Below are 19,916 nucleotides of genomic sequence, written 5' to 3'. Positions count from 1 at the left end.
TCTAAAATGCAAATCTGATCGTAATCACTTCCCTGCTCAAAACTCTCAGTCTTGATTCCCATGCCCCTCTCTTCCACATCAAATCCAAACCCTGAACTAACACACAGAGCTGTCATAGTCTGCCTCCATTTTTCCTTATCCCCACAGCCTACCCCTAGCAGGCACCCTTTTCCCAGCTGGCAGAACCACTTCTTTCCTGACAGGTGCTTAGCAACTTCTCACCTTCGTGCCTTCCAGCCTGCACCCACAGCACCCTTCCTGCCTTCTGGCTGACCGATGTCTGGTCTTTGCAAGGATCCCACTCAAGGCCTTGCAGAGGTTTCCATCCTCTGTAAAGCACACTCATATAGCCCTTCTGTAGCCTCCCATTGACTGATACATGTACCCATCCCCAACATTATGAGAACTGACACTGGGTCTATTTGACTTAATATAAGAGAGAATGACTTTCACCTGTAGGCAGCTAGAAATGTCCAGATTAGCCAGGTTTCAGGGCTCCAGACATCTGTGCTTCTAGGCTTTCTAAACTGTATAAAACCATGAATTTCATTGCTGCTCATTTTTCTACATCAATAGTATCATGAATGTATGTTTCAGTACATGTACACAGCGAATGCTCCCTTATTCTTGGCCCTAGCTATGCCTCACACCACCCATGTTTGTTTATCCGCCTTCATCTGAGCTGTCTAGGCACAAAGTCTCTTGGACTGTTCCCTCACCCCAACATCCAGTCAGCTGACAAGGGGAGTCTGGACCCCACAGCTCAGTACCATCATGAACATATGTTTCAATATTCATAATCATACTGAGGTGGAAAAACCAGCAACAATGGAATGGGCGTGAGATTTCCCTTCCTTCCAGATGGAAGAAAATGGACATTCATCGTTTAGGAACCACTTGATAATCTGAAATAGTTTCCCCCAAATTGAAAACATGTAGCCATCATTTAATGACTTTCAAATACCCCTTTGTGGGCTACAACACAGCTTGTGCTGTTGGGGTATTCAATCTCAAGAGGGTGGTAGCAGGAGGGCTCAGAAGGCTGGATGATGTCTCCTTTGTAGAAGCATCATCAGTTTAGTAAAATATCAGACCTGCTTCTACTTAATGAGTACAAGTGTCAAATGTGGATGCTGTGCCCTCCTACTGCCTGCCTTCAAATGGCTTTTCCCTCACCCCAATTCTTTGTCACCTCTGCACAAAGTCAGCACTGTAACAGTGACTTCTGGATATCCTGCCAGTGCCATGCCTCCTGTGCTGTGTGGCTTTCAGCACAGCAACACTGGTAGAGGGTCTAGCATCACGAGCCAGGTGGGGAGGGAAGCCAGTGAATCCTACACAAGCACATAAAAGCTGGGGTGGGGGAATTCACCTACAGCTGAGGAACTTTTGCAAGCACAGTATGTTAGAGAAAATCAGATACCTCATGAGTTCGATATCAGAGCATCACCTGGAAACCAGGTAAATTTTCCAAGAGCCCCAGTGATACTTACTATCTCCTAGGTCTGGGTTGAGACTTCCCTATCACATCTTGATGGTGTCCAGCCTAACCTGGCACCAGCAGGCCATGCTGGGAGTGGGGGAAGATGGGCACATCAATTCCCATCTACATAGAGTGATGCATATTTGTTCTTGGTACCCATTCAGTAAGGATGTGTCCAAGGCATATAACATCATGCAGGGTCTGCCATTTATGTAGGAAGGCCCTTGGCACTGGGTGAACATATTCAGAAGCACCTTTTCCTCTCTTTGTTGATGTAGGGTTTGATGACCTTCATGTGTGTGCTGACCCTGGCATCCTGGAGAATGGCTTCAGGACCCCCACCGGAGGGGTTTTCTTTGAAGGCTCTGTAACCCGATTTCACTGCCAAGATGGATTCAAGCTGAAGGGCTCTACAAAGAGACTGTGTGTGAAGCATTTTAATGGAACCCTAGGCTGGATCCCAAGCGATAAGCCCATCTGTGTGCAAGAAGGTAAAGTGTTTACCTCTGGATGGAAGCAACTCACGTGTCTCAGCTTGCATGGCCACAGGGGTGCAGGGCTGAGTGACAGCTCAATACCCCGGGCTCTGCTCTCTGATGCAGGGCTGCATCTGCATGCTGACCAGAAAGCAGGAGTGTGTAATGAGGTCTGGGATAGAGGATTAATTAATCTCTGCATTAGGAGTGATAGTCTTTTTTCTCTATCTCAATTACAATCTAATTTATCACCATTTTTGTCAATGCAAGAGAGCAACTCAGATAACATTAGGGCTATTTATTATTAGGCTGCCAACTCAGCACTCATTTCCGTGTTACTCAATAAAAAGTGCAGTAAATATACTGTGCAGAACTGTATTTAGTCATACAGAAGGTGTGCGTTACTCAGAGGATTAAATCAATTACTACGTATCAGTTCTGTGTTAGATGTAATTCATTTAGGAAAAGAAAGAACTGTGACAAGCAGTGACAGATTGACAAGGTAGACATTTATTTCTAGCAATTATCCCTAAATGTATTGGTAGTGACAAGATATTCATTTACTTCTAGCAATTACCCCACATCTGTTGGTTGAAACAACTTTTGTTTTGTTTTTACTTTATGTAGATATGTTCAGACTTTTTAAAAAATTTAATTAATTAGAATGTCAAATTGTTGATGATATATCTCAGAAGACCAGCAGGGCTGAAGTTGGAATAGGCATGAATCAAGAATTAATTCTGGTCCCAAATTTCCATGAAGCAAAGAACTTATATTTCATTGAGTTAATTAGAGATTAGTTTCAGTCTCTTAACACTGTAACTGATTTTATTTTGGAATGAAGCTTTTATAATAATCTGGAAACTATTGTCATGATTTAGTGTATACTTCCTTTATGAAACATTTTACTTTTTAATTAATTTAATCTAATAAGCCTTTTTTTTTTCTTTTTTTTTGAAACAGAATCACTCTCTGTCACCCAGGCTGGAGTGCAGTGGCACAGTCTTGGCTCACTGCAACCTCCGCTGGGCTCAGCTGATCCTCCCACCTCAGTCTCCCAAGTATTTTGGACTATAGGCATGCGCCACCATGTCCAGCTAATTTTTGTATTTTTTTGTAGAGATGAGGTTTCACCATGTTGCCCAGGTTAGTCTCAAACTCCTGAGCTCATGCAATCCACCTGCCTTAGCTTTCCAAAGTGCTGGGATTACAGACATGAACCATGGAGCCCGGCCATGATAAATATTTTTTAAGCACCTATTTTGCTCCTCCTCCTCGAAATTGTAAAGGTTGGATAAGATGGTGTCTTGTCCTTAAAGTACTTGCTATCTTTGCTTTTATTTTCAAGGTATAAGAAAAAGTCATAATAAATATGACAAAGACTTATGGTTTCTAAAAATAAATTCATTTTTTTCCTCTTGCATGCAGCCTATGCAAGCTGTGGTTTCCCTGAGATTCTATTTAAAGTTTGCTTGGTTCATATATATATATATATATATATATATATATATATATACTTCCCTGCCAAAACCTGTGGCCTACGTTACCCAGTGCTTTAAAAACAGTCAAGCTCAGGAACATCAGTGAACAGAGAAAACCAAAATAGGCTTCCTAAATATTGCCCTGAGATGATGTCCTTCTGTTAAGCTTCTTTCCATCCCTGTATGTAACTACGTACTATGTAGTCATTCCAAGAAAGGGAGTAAGAAATCACCTTCGAGTATTGTACAGGTCAGCATGTATCCTTCTTTTTTCTCTACTTATTTAATGGAATTCATGTGCAATTCTTAACACTCAGCCCCAGATGTGCAGGGAGGGGCTTGTACATAGGCATGGCAGCAGAGAGTCAGCTTTTTTATTATGCAACCTAAAATAAGACCACGTGTTTCCAAAGGACAGTTCAGGTCCTTGCATTGCAGTCGTGATGTGCTCCAGTCATTTTTGGAAGTTTGGAAGAGCAGACATTGCCTTTCTAAGTACAATGGTGTATTTATTTTTAATTTGAATGGTAATTTTGTTGGTCTTTGAAAGATCTGTATAAAGAGATTGTTTGTGTTGCCCTGATGCTAGAGGAAGTTGTGATTGTTAACACCCTAGGCTTTCTTTGTTCTATGTGGTTTATGGGGGCTGGAGGGAGACTTAGAAGTCTATACCACTGATGTCATATAGCAGTGAAAAAGCCAAACTTTGAGAATTTCTTTTTTCTGCTTTATAAATAGCCTGTGCTCCCTGCTCAGGATTTATGCTGGGCAAATAGTAAGGGCTGCTGAATTTATTTCTTTTCCTTGCCAGGTAATTCTTAGAAGGCTAATGAATTTTTGGAATGATGGTAATAATGGTAACAATAATAATTTATCACATTGTTATAGGTCATTAAAGTTTAAAAGTACTTTCAGATTCAGTATTTCATTTAACATGCGCAATGATTCTACAAGGTGAATCTTACTGTTCTCATTTCCTGATTAGGAAACTGAGGCTCAGAGAGGTACTCACTTTGTTAAGGTCACACAGCTGATGAGTAAGCAGCCCAGCTGGAATTAATCCCAAGCCAGCATTTTTTTTCTCTACAAGGTTGATTCTAAATGCTTGGAGTTTAACTAATTAGAATATCACAAAAGCCCCACGCTAATCTGTTACACAGAGCACCTTGTTATAATAAATGACATCATCCAGGTTTGGAGTTGAAGGGATTCAGAGAAATCATGTAATTCAAGCCCTCATTCCGATTTAGTTTTTGCTTGACCTGTAGAGAAACTGAGTCTCGAATGAGGTAAGAGCCTTCCTAGAGTTAAATAACAATTTAGGGACAGACCTGTTGTAGCCCCAGAACTTGTCACTGTTACTTGCATTCCTTTCATGCCATGGGTCAGTCCTGTCTGAGATTCAGATTTTTTAAAAACTAAGTTCCTATCCCTTAAAATGCTTTATGACAGTAAAGCGTGCTACAGAAACAAGGTGGTATTAGGCAGCTGTCCTCTTGGGCACGCACAGATCCCTCTGTTTAATTCCCACCTCATTCTGCCATGTGTACGGCCATTCCCCCTTCTCACATGGCCCCCTTATTCCAATTCAAATTGCTTATTCCAAATGAACTCGATTTATAGAGGTCTGGATGTACAGAACTGAATAAATTCACTTTACGGCCCCCAAAGTCTCCAACCTGAGAGATGTCTGTGCTTCTTCAAGCTGCTTCTGCAAGACTGGAGCCTGCATGACCCCAAGCATGGGTGAAAATGTCTATGGCCCAGGGAACAGAGGAGGTGACCCATATGGTGGAGAGGAGACCCTAGAATTGGCAAAGGACTGAAAATACACCCTGTGGGCACAGGGCTGCTGACCTAGTAAGTACAGTGACTAAAGGCCAGGGTGCTGGCCACTGTCTGGGCTGCTTCCTTTCCAAAACCAACTCAGTTATGTCAACTTGGGAATACTTTTCCGGAGTAAATATACATACCCCTTTCCTACATTTCATAAGAAAAGACAGAGGTGAAGCAAGATTGACTTTACTTGAAATCACTTTACAAACACTTATTCAACTCATACGTCATCAGGATATAAAAGATGCTGAATCCTCGCTGAAGCCCTTGCTGCAAGGAGTAGCAGTCAGACTTTGTGTGGTGATGAACTCTGGTTTGCACACCATAAAGAATGAGCAATTTAAAAACTAAACATCTTAAAGAGACTAAAATGAAATCAGTTTAGGATTCATTTATGTTATACACAACTATTCTATGAGAGAAAGGAGAGAAGAATCAACCTATTTCTTGCCAACATCTGTTAATTGTCATCATTGATGAAAATATTTCCTTACTTAACCATCTTTTGGGCTACAGAATTCATCTCAGCCCTTGTGGCATTGGCTATACTAGCTAGATAGGAGTTTTTCTTCTTGTTTCTTAAATAGAGATCCAAGTAACTAATTGCACATAGCTCCTGATTTGGGTTAGAGTCTTACATAGGCTATGAGATAAAGTTCTGCAGGACCCAGATTCCTCCTCCTTTAGATTCTGTTTCTGGGAAGGGTGGTATATTAGTCCATTTTCACACTGCTATAAAGATACTACCTGAGAATGGATAATTTATCAAGAAAAGAAGTTTAATTGACTCAGTTCTCTGTGGCTGGCAGGCCTCAGTAAACTTACAATCATGGCAGAAGGTGAAGGAGAAGCAAAGTATGTCTTACATGGTGGCAGGAAAGAGAGAGCACACAGGGGAAACTGGTGCTTTCAGAACCATCAGATCTTGTGAGAACTCCTCACTATCATGAGAAACACATGGGGGAAATTGCTCCCTTAATCCAATCACCTCCCACCAGATCCCTCCCTCAACATATGGGATTACAATTCTAGATGAGATTTGGGTGGGGACACAAAGCCAAACCATATCAGGCGGTTACGCTGGTTTAAAAAGCCAAATCCCTCTAGCAGGACCTTCAGTACCTGGGTAGATTCAGGGTGTTCCTCGAGCACCTTTGAGTATAGACAACATGTTCCTTGTGCAGAAAGACAGATCTTTCTTTTCTTCTCTTAAGTTTCCTCTTGGATGGGGGGTGGGGGGTGGTGTGCTTTTGGAAACTAATCTGGAGCCTGCTGCAGACTTTAATTTCTACGAAATGAGTTTTTAATGTCAGAGGGCTTTTTAACAGAGCTTTTCTCTGTAAGGTGGAAGAAGACCCTTTCTCTTTTTTCCTAACCATCTTCCTTGAGCATTTCTGAGAAGAGTCACTGGTTTCATTGGTCACTTGGTTTACAGTTCAGATAAATCCATATTAAGTGGATAAAGTACTTTCATGAAGCTGGAATCCCATAGGTCTGTCAGACAGCTTGTTTAAGTGAGAATCTTAAGCGGGTTCCCAGAACACCTTAAAGCTACTGCAGGGCTCTTCTTAATTCCAGCATAATGTCCTTAGGAGAACTTGTGGGGCCTCCACAGAGTGGCGCTTGCTTTAAAATGAACTGCCTGAGCAGAAGACTTTTCCAGGAAGTTCTTCCTCTGTAGTTGGCCGCTCAACTCCCTTTAGCGGGAGAGGAGCCGAGGGGTCAAACAGAAGGATTGCTGAAACACACATTTAATGTTCCTTCAAAAGCTACCTCTGGGCCAGGCACAGTGGCTCACACCTGTAATCCAGCTCTTCGAGAGGCTGAGGTGAGCAGTTTACGGGAGGCCAGGAGTTTGAAACCAGCCTACCCAACATGGCAAAACCTCCTTTTAACTAAAAATACAAAAATTAGCAAGGTATGGTGGCTTATGCCGGTGATCCCAGCTACTCTGTGAGGCTGAGGCATGAGAACTGCTTGAACCCAGGAGACAGAGGTTGCAGTGAACTGAGATAGAACCATTGTACTCTAGCCTGGACTACAGAACAAGACTCTACCTCAAACAAACAAACAAACACCTACCAAACCTACCTCTGTAAGTCAAGCCCATTCCCTGGGATGGTTTTCCTTGCTCTGAGAAGCAGACACCCACCAATGTAGCCACAGGTTCTTGCTCGAAATCCTGGGTCCAACCTATAGCACTGAAGAAGAGATGTGGCCATGGAGTGGAGGGAAACCATGGCTTGTCTTTGTGAGATTCACTAGCAATGCAAAGAACAAGCTCATACAACCTTGCAGTGTTTCTCTAGGGAGAGGTTCCTTGGTCTGAAAGGGAGACATAGGCACAAATGACACACTTGAGCCATTCTACATGTGATGGCCAGCCCCAGGCGCTTGCTCGATGTTATTATTTATTACCTGCATATCCGAGCAGGCAATTCCCATCCATGAAAGGGAAGCCCCATCTTTGCCTGTCTTCTTTAGTCACTTGGCCATGAGTGTGGTGGAGCCCATTGCCTCTGTCTTTGCTGGATGCTCCCCACAACCTTTAGACAGGTGGTCCGGTTAAGATTTGCATTTCTCAGGCCAGGCATGGTGGCTTATGCCTGTAATCCCAGCACTTTGGTGGCTGAGGTAGGTGCATCATCTTGAAGTCAGGAGTTCTAGACCAGCCTGGCCATCATGGCAAAACCGTCTCTACTGAAAATACAAAAAATTAGTGGGTGTGGTGATGTACACCTGTAATCCCAGCTTCTCCCAGGTGGGCCTTTGCTCTAGTCACACTGAGTTCCTTCAGCTTATTTTCTTCCCCAGACTTTTTGTTTTTAACTTTTGTTTTAGATTCAAGGATACCTGTGCAGATTTGTTGTATAGATAAACTGCATGTCTTGGAGGTTTGGTGTAGATTTTTTTTTTTTTACCCGCATAACAAGCATCTTACCCCATAGTTAGTTTTTCATCCTCTCCCCTCTCCCACTCTCCACCCTCAAGTAATCCCTGGTATGTGATTGTTCCCACCTTGTGTCCACACGTTCTCATTGTTTAGCTCTCACTTGTAAGTGAGAACATGCAGTATTTGTTTTTCTGTTCCTGTGTTAGTTTGCTTAGGATAATGGCCTCCAGCTCCATTCATATTGCTGCAGAGGACATGATCTTGTTCTTTGTTGTGGCTGCATAGTATTCCATGATGTATATGAGCCATGTTTTCTGGCCTTTTCTTTTACTGCTTTTGCTGACATTTGGGTTTCCAGTGCCATTGGCTCCAGCCACTGTTGATCATTTACATACAAGGAAAGCACATGGGTACTCTTTCCTTCCACATTTCTAATGGGCTTAGTGCATACTTTATCTTTGCTTTGGCCACAACATTATCAGTACAGTTGAATCTGAGCTCTCTTTGGGGCATTGTAAATTGAGTTGCTTGGCCCAAGTCATGTATTTTGGGGATACTGACAAAGATGGACAAGGATTCAGAGAGGCAGCAGTTGAAGGAGGAGGAACATCCTTAGACATCTGTCTAGAACCTGGCCCCATCCCCAGTCCCCAAAGGCAAAGCCTCCCTTGCCGTTCCTGCCCACCCCAACGTGCATACCTGTTCCTGGTCTGTGTGTTGCCTTTGTTTTCTTTCCCCAGCGAGACTGCAGTGTCTTAAGGAGCTGTCTGTCATATGGATTGGGTACCTATGTTTTATTTTTAATTTTAGTTTTTAAATTGACAAATAATTACACATATTCATGAGGTACAAAGTGTGTTTTAATACATATATGTGTAATGTTCAGATCAGGGCAATTCACATGTCCATGATCACGATTATTTATTATTTCTATGTGTTGGGAATATTCAATATCCTCCTTCTAGTGATTTAAAACTGTGTAATATATTATTGTTAACCACAGTTATTCTACAGAGGTATAGAACGCTAGAACTTATTCCTCTTATGTGGTTGTGACTTTATATCCTTTAACAGACCTCTCTCAACCTTTCCCCTACCCTTCCCTGCCTCTAATATCCTCTTTTCTACTTTTTACTTTTATGAGATTAACCTATTTTAGCTTCCACATATGAGTGAGAACATGCAGTGTGTAACTTTCTGTTCCTGGGTTATTAAAATAAGCCTTAACATAATGTCCCCCAGTTCCATCCATGTTGCCATGTACGACAAGATTTTATTCTTTTTTATGGATGAATAGTATTCCATGGTGTTTAGGTACCACATTTTCTTTAGCCATTCATCTATTGTCAAATAGCTAGGTTGATTCCGTATCTTGGCTATTGTGAATAGTGCTGCAATAAACATGGGTGCTTATGCTTTATATCCATCATCTTTAATTACTATAGCAACCCTACAAAGTAGGTTCTATCACCTTATTTTATAGGTGAGAAAGTGGAGGCTCTGAGAGACTGAATTTCCCATGGTCTCCTAGGTAGTGACAGAGTTGCGATTCAAATCTGAGTTTTCTTTTCAGTATGGTCATCTCAACTAACCAAACATGATTTTTCCCAGGCGAGGGGAAGGGAGGGAAGGCAGGTGACACATTATAATGGCCCCAGGCCCGTACCCTATTAGGCAGGGATCTTGTTACCAACACACTTGGTAAGAACCTGTTCATGCAGGGGACTGGTTCTTAAAGTATGTGCCAAGGACTGCCCACATCAGAACTTAGGAAAAGTACATATTCAGACATCCTGCACTAGAATGCTAAGGGTGAGGCCGAGGAATCTGCATTTTTAAAAAAATCTCCCAGCTGCTTCTAACACATAAAAAAACTGAGACTCATTGATTCAGGGATATGATCTGATATTGCTTTGTAAGAAGGGACAGCAACAGTTTTCTCTGGTGTTCAACAAAGATCCTTGGAGATGATTAACTCTTAGAATCAGCAATGTCAGTGGTATCATTTTCCAAATGAAGACACTGGAGCCCATAAGAGCTTTAGTTACTTATAAAAGTCACACAGCAGGAGAGCTGGGAATTGGACCAGTGTCTTGACTCCTTGTCCAGCGCTCTTTCTTTTTTTTCTTTTTCTTTTTTTGAGACAGAGTCTCGTTCTGTCACTTACGCTGGAGTACAATGGTGTGTTCTCGGCTCACTGCAACCTCCGCCTCCCAGGTTTAAACGATTCTCCTGCCTCAGCCTCCTGAGTAGCTGGAATTACAGGTATCCACCACCAAACCCAGCTAATTTTTGTATTTTTAGTAGAGATGGGGTTTCACCATGTTGGCCAGGCTGGTCTCAAACTGCTGACCTAATAATCTGCCCACCCCGGCCTCCCAAAGTGCTGGGATTACAGGTGTGAGCATCCAGCCGTCCAGTGGTCTTTCAGTATCCTGGTGGTGCAGCCAAGGCTGCCTGTCAGGATCACTTGCAGAACTTTAAAAAATAAAAGTGCCTGAGATCCACTTCAAGAGACTCTATTTGAGTTGTTTTGTGTATTGGGAGCCCAAGCTTAGGTATTTCAATCTATGCCTGGGCACAACCAGAGATCTGTTTTCAGGGAATCCAAGGTAATTTCAGTGTGCAGCCAGGGATCCCTCCCACCTGTGCTTTTTGTCCCAGGCTCCCCCGTTACCTGATTGTGGCTAAAGGTGGCATACAGCACAGGAGGAGGAGCTGTTCCTGCCATAGCTCCAGCTTGCTCTGTCTCCAGGCTTAACCTTTCTCTGTCTTTGTTCCTTGCAGAGTGCAAAAAGGAAAAAAAAAAATCATTCATTAAACATTATTTTTAAGTACTTGCTAAAATATTTTGGCTCCCATAGACCTGACCAGGATTGCTATAAAAGATGAATAATTTGATGTTAAGAAGGTTCTTTGAGCTTCCTGGGGAAAAGGTGCAATATGAGTTTAAGTATTATTATTACATTATAAATTTTTAATTAAAAGATTCAGCTCAACTCATAAGCTAAAGCTGGCAGTTAAGTTGGCAGATAACTCCTTTATTCCTTGAAACTGTGGGGTGCAGGCATTTTTCAAAAGCGGGGTGGTCATGCTCATGTTTCCCAGTTACTCATATATTAACTGAGCTGTCTCCCAGCTCCAGAGGCTTCATCCAAACAGATGAATGCTTTAAAAATATTTTATTTGGGATTATTTTTTTCTCATGTGCATTCTCTATCATCTAAAATTTCTTTCTTCTTGCCTTAGATGTGGATTATTGGAAACGGCAGCCTATGCCCACAAGGGCAAGTATTTATTTGCATGTCTTCTCCCAAGATACTCTGCCCTCATTTTCTGCCTCCTAAGAAGGGAAAGAGCAGAGGGATGCTTCTACCTGTCCCTAGGACCACTGTCATTTCTTATTTATTCTGCTGTTAACAGAAGCCACTGCTCTCCTGTACTTGCTCCCTTGTGGCTTCCATGTGAGTTTAGTTTTTGTTTTCTAAAGGATTTCTTTAACTTAAATGTGGCCATGACTTGAAAGGGGAAAAAAAATCCAGAGGAAATAATGTCAGGTCAGGTCGAGGCAGATCCTACCGAGATAAGTGACAGAAATGATTAGTTATGGTTGCAAGATGACAGGTGGACCACCACAGACAACTGTTCTCAAGCCTGTGCAACCAAGCCCCCAATAAGTGCAGAAGGAATGTCCAAATCTTGGTAGCTGTTTATCCTCAACCAGCTGCCTCACGCAGTCTTGCACACGTGAGTGCTGAGACCTTACCCTTTCTGTACAGGGGCTGTGGAGGTAGGGAGTTATTCGAAGTCCCAGAATTGTCAGACAAATGGAGAACAACATCATTAGCACATACACAGATCCTTGTCAGATCCTGTATAAAGGTCACACAGTGATTGTTAACAACCTTGAACAACAAACTGACTTGGGGGGATTTCCCCAGAAAGCAGTTTTTCACACGCTTGCAACTGAAACTATCCAGAATTATGTTGGCTGCTTATGAAAAATGCGGACCTACCCCCACCGGGGTCCTTCCAAACCCACTGCAGATGAAATTCATCTTCTCTCATGCCAGTCTTTGAGCAGTTTGGGGCTGACTGAGGCTCCCAGTCAGCATCTTGTGAGTCCTATTACTGATTCAGATCTCCTTGGAACCCCATGCTGGGTGTGCAAGAGCGTGAGGTCTCGGCGTGCCTCGGTGCCCCTGCTTCCTCGGATTAGATTCTGTTCTTTATTACATTTGCCTGACACAGCTGCTAAGAGATGGGCCCAGGCTTGTTAAATTCCGAGCCAGCCTGTGAGTTTTGATTGCTATTCTTCAGTTTATTCAGTCACCCAGACTGGCCTTGCATATCCCATCACATGGTGGTTCTCAATGTTTGACTTCATGGTGATTGCCTGGTAGGGGGAGTGGGAACATGAAAAAGGTACATTTCCAGGCCCCAAGCTCAGATGCTTGTATGCACAAAGAATCACAATTTAGCAGGCATTTCCGGGTGATTCTCACGTTGTCAGGCCTCCTTGAGATGCTTACCATGTGCCTCTATGAGCAGAGCATGAAGATTTAGGGTAGAACCTCTGGAAGTCATCAGCCCACAAGAAGGGCATTTGACGTGCCTTCTTTTATTTTTCTTGTGAGTTCTGGCCTCCAAGTGCTTTCTGTCATTTCCTTGTTGTTGAACTTTCCAGAAGGTGAAAAGTGACCTTAGCATTTCTTTAAAGATAAAATAATTGAAGTTGAGTTTATTAAGAGAAAAGCAAGAAATCAGATTACATTTACCTTCTAGGACAAAACTCTGAATCAAACCCAGTTTCTCCAACAACCTACATAACCTACATTAGAGGTCAAGTTGTCTTCTGAAAATTTTCTGGCAAATAATTGAGGTTTCATGCTTTTGAAAATTTCAGTGCCACTCCCAATATGTTTAGTCATTCATTCCCCAAAATTCTGCTAAGCACTGTCTACTTGCCAGGTGCAGAGGCTCCAGATGAGTTGGGAAAGACAGCTACATAGGCAGTGATATCCTTGTGCTTCTTTCTGGATTAATTTTATTGTTGTTGTTTTAACCTTTAAAAAAATTTATGAAACACATATAGAAGCATACACAGCACTGAACAATCCAATGAACTGTCACAAAGCAACACCAATGTCACTATTATTCAGGTGAAGACATGGGACATTGCTGGTACCCCAGAAGCCTCCACTGGATCACTTCCTCTTCTCTCTCTCAGAGGGAGAGAGTCACAGGGATCACTTCCTATGATACTTAGTCCAGAAGCATGTGTCTCTAAAACATCATACTATTTTAAGTTGAATGTGCTTTTGCCTTACTTTTGAGTTTGTATACATGAAATTACAGAGTAAGGATTACTTTAAGTTTATGAAATCCATGCATGTTAATGCATGTTGCTGTAATTTGATCATTTTCATTGCTGCATTATATTATATGAATATACTGTAATTGGAATATTCTGATATTAATGGAAATTTGGGTTTTTTTCCAACTGGCTTTTGTTACAAATAGTGCTGTTATGATCATGTTTGAACACACCTCTTGGTGAATACACACTCACATTTCTGTTGGCTATTCATTTAAGAGTAGAGTTGCTAAGGCATAGGAGACGTATTTGTTTCTTGTTAATAGCTACTACCAGCTTTCCAAACTGGTTGTACCAATTTACCCTCCTACTAGCAGAATACACTGCTTGCCAACACTCGGTATTGTCAATATTTTAGCCATCTGGTAAGTATGTAATCGTATCTCCTGGTTTTAATGTACATTTCCCTGGTAATTATTGAGGTTGCATCTTTTTGTGTTTTTTGGCCAGCTTGTTATTCTCTCTTCCGAAGTGCCTGTTTAATTCACTTGCCCATTTATCTATTACCTGTCTTTTCCTTATTGATTTTTAGTTTTTACCTACAATGGATACAAATCCTTTGTTGGTGACAGGTGCTGCAAGGTCGTCTGTTTTTATGCTTTTACTTGCATCGTCAGTGTTTTTAGATGAGCAGAAGACACTAATTTTAATGTAGTCAAATTTATCAATCTTTTTCTCTATGTTGGCACTTTTTTTGTGTTCTTTAAACAATATTGTCCTATGCTGATGTCATAAAGGCATTCTCCTATACAATCTTCTCAGAATGTCACAATTTTGACTTTCATGTTTATATCTGCAGTCCACTTAGACTTGATTTGTGTGTATAATATAATCTAGCACCGTTTATTAAAAAGTCTGTTTTCTCCCACTGCCCCTCATTCATAAGACAGATTTCCTCTTTCAGGACTCTGTTCTGGTCTATTGGTCTTTGTCTATCTTTGCATCAGTTCCATACTGTTTTAAATACTATGGCTTTATAGTAAGTCTTGAATTCTGGTGGAGCAAGTCTTCTTCCATACTGTCTTGGTTCTTCTTGGCCTTTTGTATTTCCATCTAAATTTTAGAATTAGCATGTCAATTGTCAATACAAATCTGATTTTTAATATAAATTACTTAGTTTATAGCCAAATTAGCGGAAATAATGCCTTTACCATATGGAATTTTTCAATCAAGGAACATGGAATATTCCCCCATTTATTTAGGGCTTTTACAGTTTTTCTCAATAATGTTTTCAGTTTTCTGTACAAAGATCTTACATACCTTTTGTTAGATTTATGCCATTGATAAATATTTTAAATTTGTTTTTTAAATTAACATGTAGAAATTTATATATGCTAAACTTGTTATTTTATTGTTTATCTGTATAAATTCTTTTGTTATTCCATACCCGTTCATGTGATGTGTGAATAATACAAGTTTAATTTCTTTCTGACACTTATTTTCTTATTTTGAAGAACTAACTAATACCTTGTGTTTCCTTTCATTGTATTTCTGCTTTGGTTAAGAATGCCAGTGTAATGCTGGGTCCAAGTGGGAAGAGTGAGCTTTGTGGTCTTCTTTTCAATCTCAAATGGAATGCTTTCAATATTTTTGTTAAAGGTCTTTAAAAAGATATCCTTTATTATGTTAAGGGTGTTTTCTTCAGTTTCTAGCTTATTACAAGTTATTTTCTTTTTAATATCATGAATGGTTGTTAAATTTTATCAAAGACTTTTCCACATCTATTAAGATACTTAATTTTATTCTGTTAATGTAGCAAGTCATATTGTTTGTTTGTCAAATGTTAACCCAATTTAGCATTCTTGAAATATATCTAACGTGATATATTTTCTTTTTTGTTTATTGCAGGAATATGTTTGCAAATATTTTTAAGTTTTGCTTCTATGTTAAGATGGATTGGCCTAAATTTTTCTTTCTTTGTAATGTTCTTGCCAGGTTTTACAATCAAGGTTAGACTGCACTCATAAAATAAGTTGGTGTCGTCCTTCAAAATAGGATGCTGAAAGAGTTTGTATTAGAATGGTGTTGTTTCTTCCTTAAACATTTAGTAAAAATCATTCAGAAGCTGCCTAGACTTGGAGTTTCTTTGTGGGAAGGCTTTTCATTTTGAATTCAATTTATTTAACATTTTATAAGAGTGTAACAATTTTGTTTCATCTTGTGTCCATGTTGGTAAATTATACAGTTTTTGTTTATTTATTTGCTTTAGGAATTTAACTCCATTTAAATTTTCTTAGTTCTTGGTACAAAGCTTTCTGTAACATGCTCTCATTTTTTTAAGTATAGGATTTGTAATGGTGTCCTTTTTTATTCTTACATGGTGATGTGTGCTGTGTCTCTTTGTTTCTTGATGAGTTTCACCAGTGATTTATCCATTTTTCTTATTTCGAAGAACTAACTTTTGGTTTTGTTGATCCTCTCTTATCTATGTTTTCTCTCTGTTTCATTAATGCTCACCCTTGTCTTTGTTATTTATTTCCATGTGTTATCTTCTTTGAGTTTAATTGTCCTTTCTCTAACTTTCTTGCAGGATTCTTTATTTCAATACTTAATAATAATTCTAAATTTGTACACATCTAATAATATACTTTAAAATATGTAAAGCAAAAATTAATAAGCTTTAAGGACAAATCCATAATCACAGTGAGAATGTTAACCCCTGTTCTCTTAGGAGCAGGAAAAATTTAAAGAAAAAAAGTAAGGATCTAGAAAACTTGAACAATGTGATTACCAAACTTGACCTAACCAACTGCAATATACATTCTTGATTTTTAGATATTTATCTTTTTCTAATATGTGCATTTATGCTTACAGGGAAATACAGCTATAGTTTTATCTGCATAGCATATATTTCAATATGTAGTATTTTTGTTGTTAGTTCAACATATTTTCTGTTATTATTTATTTTTGTACTCACAGGTTGTTTAGAAAGGTATTACTCAGTTTCCCAACATATGGAGATTTTCTTTTTCTTTTTTTGAGACAGAGTCTCACTCCATCACCAGGTGCCAGGCTGGAGCGCAGTGGCGCTACCTCGGCTCACTGCAACCTCCGCCTCCCAGGTTCAAGCAATTCTCCTGCCTCAGCCTCCCCAGGCGCTTGCCACCACACCCAGCTAATTTTTTTGTATTTTTAGTACAGACGGGGTTTTACCATGTTGGCCAGGATGGTCTCGATCTCTTGAGCTCGTGATCCACCCGCCTCGGCCTCCCAAAGTGCTGGGATTACAGGCATGAGCCACCGTGCCTGGCCATATATGGAGATTTTCTAACTATTAATTTCTATCTAAATTCAATTATGGCCAGAAAAAAGAAAAGCTCTATAATTTTGTTCTTTTGAAATATTTTGAGACTTTCTTTATTGTCCAGGTATGGTCATTTTTTGTAAATGTTCCACATGTGCTTAGAAGAATGTATAAGCAGTCTCAATCCCTCCAAGTGAACAGCTAAGAACAAATAATTGCTGTCCATGTGTTAAATATAGAAACGAATGCTTTAAATAATAAAACACAAATCTAATTGCCTTTGTTAACCACAAATAAATAAAATATTCCAATCTATATGCCAGACAGAGACACTAAGTACAAGAAGCATGCTTATTATAATAACTTTTCTTTGACTAACTGTCTTTCTCAGAGCTTTTTCTCAGTAGTTTTAAGCCAGGGCCTAACTACCTTCATCTGTAAGCCACAAGGTCTTGAGCGGTTCCAGTGCTTTTTCTGATTTCAGAGTCAGTATCCTTTAAATAAGAAAGAAACAACCTGGACCAGCCCTGCTCCTGAAACAAAATTATCCCACATGGTGGTGCCTCCTATTCTATGACGCATCCTTTCTCTGCAGTCATTTCTGAGGAGCATCCATTCTTGCCCCTCATTTTCTCTGCCTTTTGCTAATTGCTGACAGTGGAATCATTTGTCTCAGTTGGTTCCATTCGGCTGCTTCAGCCTGATCCTGAGTAAATTGTGACGGTTAGGACAGTGTTCTCCGAGCTGTGCTAGAATAGCAGTTCCTTAGAACAGCAGAAGGCTGGAACGGCACTGATACAGAACAGTGCTCCTGAGGGATGTTAGTCAATAGTAAGTGAAAAAAAGCATTCTATGGTACCAAGTTCAGAGTCCCCAAGACAACCCTCACTTCTGATACCAACTACAAGTCTGGGCTCCCCAAGACCAATATCAGGTCCAGTAATTCACTAGAAGGACTCAGGCACTCAGACTCACAGTACTCAAGAAAACTATTCTACTCATGTTTAAGGCTTTTTACAATGAAAAGACAGATCAAATCAGCCAAGGGAAGAGGTGTATAGGCAGGGTCCAGGAGTCCACAGACATGAGCTTTCAGTTGTTCTGTCCCTGTGGGGCTATGTGCACAGCACCTCTTTTTTACAGCAACAATGTATGATATTTTTATGCTTACAGGGAAGTAGCTGTATTTCCCTGTAAGCATGACCGGGGAAACTCACCAAGCTTTCGTGTCCAGAGTTTTAATCAGGGCTTGGTCATGTGGGCATGGTTGGCCACAGTGCAGCTGATTTTAGTTTTCTGTTCCTTCAGAAGTTGAGCTGATGATACTGCATGGCCCAAGGCCCAAAGCTGAAATCACATGTTAGCATGGACCAACCTGAATCCATATTAGCATGGACCAGATGGCATGGTCACGGCTGCTGCCCTACCTCATACTGTTGGCAGAATCTGCCTAGCGTGGCCCAGAGCCTCCAGGCAAACAAAGACACTTATCTCAGGCCAGACATTCCAGGGGCTAAATGTTACCTCCCTGGAGCTGAGGGCAAATCCCTAAACCTCTCCTTGGGTAAGTTAATCCTTTACTGTACATATGGCAAACCCTTTAAGGATATAAATCAGATCATACTGTGACCCATGCTTCACAAACCCCAGTAGCTCCCTATCACACTAAAATAATTCCTTGCCCTAATCTACAAGGCCCTGCATGATCTGGCCTGTTCCTCCCCTTCTTGGTCACTGTATTTCAAATACACAGGTCTTCTTTCATGTTTTTAAGGACAGCAGGCCCTTTCCTGGCCTTTGTACTAGCTGTTCCCACTGCCTAACGTGTTCTCCAAGATCCACATAATTGAATTCTTCTTGTCATTCAGATCTCAGCTTCATAAATGTCATTTCCTCAGGGGCCCCTTTCCTATCTACCCAAATTGAAAGAGTTCCTGAGTCAGTCCCTATGATGTTACCTTGCTATGTGTTCATCATGGCAGTGAGTGTTGCCTGTAACTTTCTAGCACCTTTATCTGTTAACTTGTCTGTTGGCAGTCTTCCTCCATTAAAGTGCTGTAAGGATAAGGCACTTGACTCAGTATCCTCAGCACCCAGGACACACTGAGCCTAGACTAAGTGCTTTGTAATTCACAAAATAGATGAATGAACAGCTGGATGAATAAACAAGCTTTACAAATGCTGGTTTAAACAAAATTAAGTAGAATTCTTTACAGTAAGACCTTCCCAGCCTTTAATCTACTCTGTGGATTGTGAATCTCTGTGGGTGTATTATGTATTCATGTTCCTGGGAACAGTTTCGAGGGAGTATTAATGTCAAAACTTGGTGTGTTGAAGGAATTGGATTCATTTTCATGTATAACTAACTTTTAAAGAATAGTAAATCCTATGTATGGCACATTTCCTGTAAGATTTCTTTACTGTTACTATTTCTGCTCCATCCCTTAGGCATTGCTCTCCGCTAACTAATCTGATAAATTAATTTGTACTTGGGTATAAATATGCAATGCTGCCTTAGGATCTTTTACTCCTTCTTTTATTTATTCACTATATTAAATCCCCATTGTGACTGGAAGCAGGGTATAGAAATAATGTCAGTGTTGGGCTGGTGAAAGGTGATTTCCAGAATTGAAGGCTTTGATATCCCTCATGTTACATACTGAAAGGCCTATTTATGCCTCATATACGTAAGTTCTAATTGTTGACCAGATTCAACAGGACAGAGCCAGATATTGATCAATATTTTTATAGAGTGCAGTGGTACGATCTTGGCTCACTGTAACCTCCCCCTTCCAGGTTCAAGCGATTCTCCTGTCTCAGTCTCCCAAGTAGTGGGATTACAGGCATGTGCCACCACGCCTGGCTAATTTTTGTATTTTTAGTAGAGGTGGGGTTTCACCATGTTGGCCAGGCTAGTCTCAAACTCCTGACCTCAGGTGATCCACATGCCTCGGCTTCCCAAAGTGCTGGGATTACAGGCATGAGCCACCACGCCCTGCCATCAAAATTTTTTCTATTGATTAGATGAGTTTATGCTATAGAAAATTGTGTTATTTCTGTTTGAAATTTCAGAATTGATTATTAGACATTTACTGTCAGATACTAAAGATCCTTTTACTCTAAGAT

At 40.6% G+C, this 19,916-nt stretch overlaps 1 protein-coding gene across 5 annotated transcripts in view; it reads left to right on the top strand.

Moving 5' to 3' along the window:
- The window catches only part of SUSD4 (sushi domain containing 4), a 138,883-nt gene that overhangs the window by 69,559 nt on the left and 49,408 nt on the right, over positions 1-19,916 (top strand). For 4 of the 5 annotated variants that reach the window (XM_039463471.2, XM_039463472.2, XM_074385240.1 and 1 more), the window contains exon 3: positions 1,762-1,974. The exons of the other annotated variant lie outside the window; for it this stretch is intronic. In XM_039463471.2, coding sequence (XP_039319405.1) covers positions 1,762-1,974 — 213 coding nt within the window. The remainder of the gene's footprint in view (positions 1-1,761; positions 1,975-19,916) is intronic. 5 annotated transcript variants of the gene reach the window in all.

The sequence above is a fragment of the Saimiri boliviensis genome, chromosome 14 (assembly GCF_048565385.1).
Source record: "Saimiri boliviensis isolate mSaiBol1 chromosome 14, mSaiBol1.pri, whole genome shotgun sequence".
Classification (NCBI taxonomy): Eukaryota; Metazoa; Chordata; class Mammalia; order Primates; family Cebidae; genus Saimiri; species Saimiri boliviensis.
This window is presented reverse-complemented; position numbering and strand designations above follow the sequence as displayed.